This window comes from Penaeus chinensis, chromosome 24 (assembly GCF_019202785.1).
Source record: "Penaeus chinensis breed Huanghai No. 1 chromosome 24, ASM1920278v2, whole genome shotgun sequence".
Taxonomy (NCBI): Eukaryota; Metazoa; Arthropoda; class Malacostraca; order Decapoda; family Penaeidae; genus Penaeus; species Penaeus chinensis.
This window is the reverse complement of record NC_061842.1, coordinates 24,359,514-24,364,513: the sequence shown is the minus strand read 5'-3', so window position 1 is coordinate 24,364,513 and position 5,000 is coordinate 24,359,514. Positions and strand designations below refer to the sequence as shown.

The following is a 5,000-nucleotide window of genomic DNA, read 5'->3' as shown; positions in this document are numbered from 1 at the left end:
GATAAAAGTGACACTTATGATAATAACGATGATGATGATAATGTAGTGTAGATACTAATAATGTTGGCAATGATAACAAGTGATAATTGTTGTAAACCAGATGGTGATGCTGATAATGCTAATAGCGAAAAGTAATATTGATTATGATAATAACGGTTATGGTTCTAAAAATAATGCCGAATACGAAATATGATGATGATAGCACTGAAACATATGATGTATATAATGACACAATATATAATGATGATATCACTAATTATTCATTTCTATGTTATCCACAAAATATTTGTAATTTTCGTGTAGCCTAATTTCGGCTGGCAGCAATATTATAGTCCAACCTTGATTATAACGGATGGGTTGATGTAATCCACGTATCTTGTTTTTTATTCGGTTATAAGATACCGATAACATTTAAGCTTGTCCCTATAACTGTCAGAATCTATCACGTGTGTATGATGTAAAAATACATATATACACAGTACCAGAAAGACCATTTAAAAAGTACACAATTTGCACTGTGCGCATTCGACACCGAGACTTTTATAATGTTTATCGGCGGTGAAAGAAATCTCATGCGGTAACTAAATATCAAGGTAAAAATAAACCGCAACTGAATGATTATGGTTAAAAAAAAAAGAGAAAGAAACATTCATAACGTTTAAATGCCCCACCATCATGTCAGAACAAGTGTCGCGCGTCCCCATTGGTCGAATCGCCTCCGATCCCAATCCAACGGGCCAATGAGCGCGCGTCTTACAAGCCTCGTGGGATTTGAACAGTCAGTATTTTCGGGTCAGTGTAGAAGTCGGAGGAGCGACCGTGTCTTCTTATTTATTTTATTTTCCGAGGTAATTATCCATCTCAGCGGCGATTTTAAGGAGATCCCAGTCAATTAAGAACCGTAGCGTCCGCTAGCGTAGGAAAAGAGAGGGGAATATGTCGATAAAAAGGAATAATGAGCGTTTTCTTCCTCAGGTGCCTTGTCTTGGAGTGAGAAGTGCAACATTGATCATTTTCATTCACATTTCCCCCCCCATTTTACCGTTGTTATTCTCGGACGTTGTTTATTTATAATATCGTTTTTGATGTGGCCGTGAGTCGGTCGACATGAGTCAGTGGATGAGTTAGTGAATTCGTTCAAGGCATTTGGTGACATTTCTTGAGCGGTGAGTCAAGGGGGGGAGGGGGGGGGACATGATCCCCCCTTGAATAATTCACGTGTTTTATTTTTATTATGGATCGGGAATGGATCGTTTTAACGGCATTTAATATAGGCCGAAATGATCGTTGGTTGGCCATGTCATCTTATTTGTAAATTCGCAATTCTCGGTAAGCATTGGGGAGTACTTGTACTTGATTTCTATTCTCATTTTCTAATATTGAGCAGATTTCACTCTCGTTCTTTATTATTGCTTTATAATTATTTGTGATTTTGGTATGAGATCTGCAACTTTGTTTTAGTAATTTTGGTCAGTATGCACATTCGGTTTGGTGTAACTTAATGTGCCCAGAAAATGTAGGCCTATTTTTTTTCATAAGATTTTAGAGGTGAAATTTGGTAATTGCAAAATTATTTAATCCCCCCCCCCCCACCCTTTTTTTTTTTTTTGAAGAGACAATTCCTGTGTCATAATTTTTGTAGGTTTGCTTTAAGATTATTAAAAAAATTATTTATTTAACATTTCCTGTGTTTACCCTAATTGGTGGTTCATTATTCATGAATACATTTGCAGTTGTTTCATGCATATCAATATCTTAGACCCTGTGATGTTATAAAAAGAAGCACTGACAGAAACTGAGAAACCTATAGGAAGAGTTTAATTTAATGTTTTATAAACAATGATTATTTGATGGGGAAATCTAAAAACCAGAATCCATTGTGCATTTAATTTCTTCTCTGGAAAATTTTGATCATATTACATTAAAGAAGAACACTAGTGCATAAGCAATGCCCCTTGTTCCTTTAGCAGATGACAGTAAATATATTTTTTCTCATGAGGTGTATAACCTTCTTGCCCATTTTCTCTTTCAAACTATTATCTCAGTTTATCATGGATGTAAAAGCAGTTGAAGTATAGCAGAAAAACATTCAAGAGATTTGATGTGCAAACATTAGCTTGTTTTGTTTAGAGATGTCTGCATGTGTTTGCTTGTGTCCAGGCAGCCATTACATGGTGAAGGAAAGTTTGTTGAACCTGACAAAGGAGAAGTGGAAGTGGTAGATATTAATTTTGAAATGTTACTTCCACATTGGTTACAAGAGGTTGGTTTGGATAGCCAAAGCCGTTCAACTTATAATTGGAAAAAATCAGTATTTGTCATTGCACAATATCAGGGTTGTTAGTTTGTTAGTGAAATTGCATGTTAGTTGTGGTATTATTGATTTTTGAGGAAATGGCAATTATCTTTAGCAGCCTTCAATAAATTTGGCAAAATTTAGGGATGTCAGTTTGATTTTTAACCGGTTGTTGTATCCCAGAAGTTAGTGCTGTATTTGTTTGTCATTGTGTCCTCCCCAAATACTTGCCTGTGAGGAAGTGATGGATGTGAATGGCTGAATTTTTGTAGGTGACAATTTTCTCTGTGTCTGACTTGACAGAGGCTAGTGTGTTCAACTGTGACTCTTTCCCAGTTCAAAATTCCTTCTAGGAAAGTATAAGCATGGACAAAGACTGACAGCAGGGAAAACGATAGAAAACAAAATTAATTCTTGATTAATGAGGTGACAATAATCTATATCGTATGAATCTTCTTTTTTTTTTCTTTTTCTTTCTTTTTTTTTCTTTTTTTGTCTTCATTGTTCTTGAAAGTATGCATACATTCATGGCCTTCATTTTAAACTTGTTGATTAAATATGTGACCCTGCCCAGTTAATACAGCCCCATTTCTAATACACCATGATGGAGAAAGTAAGATAGTGGGTTAGATCCGTGCATACTAAAAATACATATATAATTGCATGTAATAGATATACTACAAATGATTTAAATTTGATTATTGTAAATGTTTGTTTTTGGTAGTTCCTCACAGTATGGATGTGCTTGCCTGATACTAAGTCCCATAATCCGTCACAAAATGAACTCAACAATCTAAGTTGCCCTGACTGGGTGTGCCCAAGGGATGGTTAATGGGGGGACAATGTTTCCCCCTGGGAAACATTGTCTTCACCTCTGAATGCATAGCAAGATAGAGCTGAAACTTGGAAACCCTGAGTGAACATACTCTGAGCAGTGGTTTCTGTGATTTTTTTCCTTTATTTATGGCATTATTGTTCTGCAGATTATTTCAGGTACCAATGATTGCAACTATTTTTCCTCAGCAAGAATATCTTCAATTTGCCCCACCTTATTGCTTCTATACCATAAAGATTTTTTTTTTTTAGTCTGTTATTTCCTCTGCTTATTGTAAAGCCTTTTTGCAGAAGAAAATGTTTTTATAATTTGATCTGTATTAGAATTTTCATGAGGAGCTGGAAAAAATAAAGTACATAAATGATACTGGTAACAATAAGCAGTTGTATTTTGTAGACATCCTAATTATCCTGATAAATATTTAATTTAAATATAAAACTAGGCAGAAAATGGAACACTTGATTCCCTCTTTGTTTACAATTTTCATCATGACATTACAAGAAATATATTATTACCAGTAATATATGCTTATTATTTGTAGGTATGTATGGTTGTGTCACTAGTTTAAATGTTGACTAAGTAGTATTTTTTTTTTTCACCAGCTTAAATAAAGTTGTATACAAAACTTCTTAATGAATTTAGAGAAGAGAATGTGAACACAACTATTGAAATATTGTGAAAAGGTTAAAGAGGCCACCTGAAAGGCTGTATTTAATGGTATTGATGATGAATAATGAATATAATAAAAATAATGATAATTATTATAATAGTAGTAATGATAGTGATACTGATGAGGATAGGAATGATAATGATAATAATTATGAAGATTTTAATAAATGTAACAATGTTTACTTAAAGTAATGATGATAATTATATTGATAAAAAGGATAATGATAATACTTTTTTTTAATAATGAGGAAGCAGCATCTGTGCTTGTGCATAAGGCTTCAACTTCATTGATTGAGCATATGAAGTTGCAAAGCTAGGTAACAGTGCCTCTTAGATTAGGACAGACTTGTTTTGTTTATTCTTGGCATTTTATTATGCTATAGTAATTTCAGGCTTTAGCAAGTTCTGTAGGATCACTAAGAAAGAGTGAAGAGTGGAAAATTATAAAAAGACATTTCAAAGAAACTTTTTTTTTTTTTTTTTTTATATATATATATAGCTAGGGGGAGCATTGTGAAGAGAGAAGACATTAGAGTGCTGGATTAGGAAACCAGAGAATCATTGGTATACAAATAAAAATCCTTTTAGATTCTAGGGATAAACATAAATAAGAGATGAAAATGATGAAGGAAATAATGAATGTTGAAAATGAAACCTTCAGAATATCTTTGACTCATTAATGATACATATAGGCATGATTTTAGTAATGCTGAATAAATTTATTCATCTTTATTCATTAAAGAGCCAGACTAATTTGTTATTGTCATTGTTATTATTATCAATTCTTATTCTTTTTATTTTCTATTTATTTTTTTTATTTTTTATTTTTAATACATTAGATGTTTAATTGTTTTCATTCTACATTTCAGATAATTAGTTACAATGGAAGAAGACACAGAATACCTCAAGCTTCCCCTGGAGGACAGGTGTATCCACAAGGTGAGTGTAGAAGTGTTTTTTTGTCACTATGAGGTGCGTGTATTTCAGTATTCAAATGATTGAATCAGTTGTATATTCATCTTCCCTAGGTAGAATTATTGTTTTTCACTGAAAGCCATCTAATCCTTTTCTTTTTGGTATATCATGTGAAACTTTTGAATTTGGGTGTATGAAATTGTTATTTTTGTGACCGAGGTCCTTGTGATTTCAGCTCTGGAAGGCACGATTGAGTGGATATGAAGAATGCACAAAGCACTTCCC

At 33.2% G+C, this 5,000-nt stretch overlaps 1 protein-coding gene across 1 annotated transcript in view; it reads left to right on the top strand.

The window, feature by feature from the left end:
- The first annotated feature begins 780 nt into the window (after nt 1–780).
- Nucleotides 781–5,000, top strand: part of LOC125037898 (cytoskeleton-associated protein 5-like) — a 34,280-nt gene continuing 30,060 nt past the window's right edge. The window contains exons 1-3 of the mRNA XM_047631136.1: nt 781–848; nt 4,670–4,739; nt 4,951–5,000. The exon at nt 4,951–5,000 is cut by the window's right edge and continues 144 nt beyond it. Coding sequence (XP_047487092.1) covers nt 4,683–4,739; nt 4,951–5,000 — 107 coding nt within the window. The 5' untranslated portion in view covers nt 781–848; nt 4,670–4,682. The remainder of the gene's footprint in view (nt 849–4,669; nt 4,740–4,950) is intronic.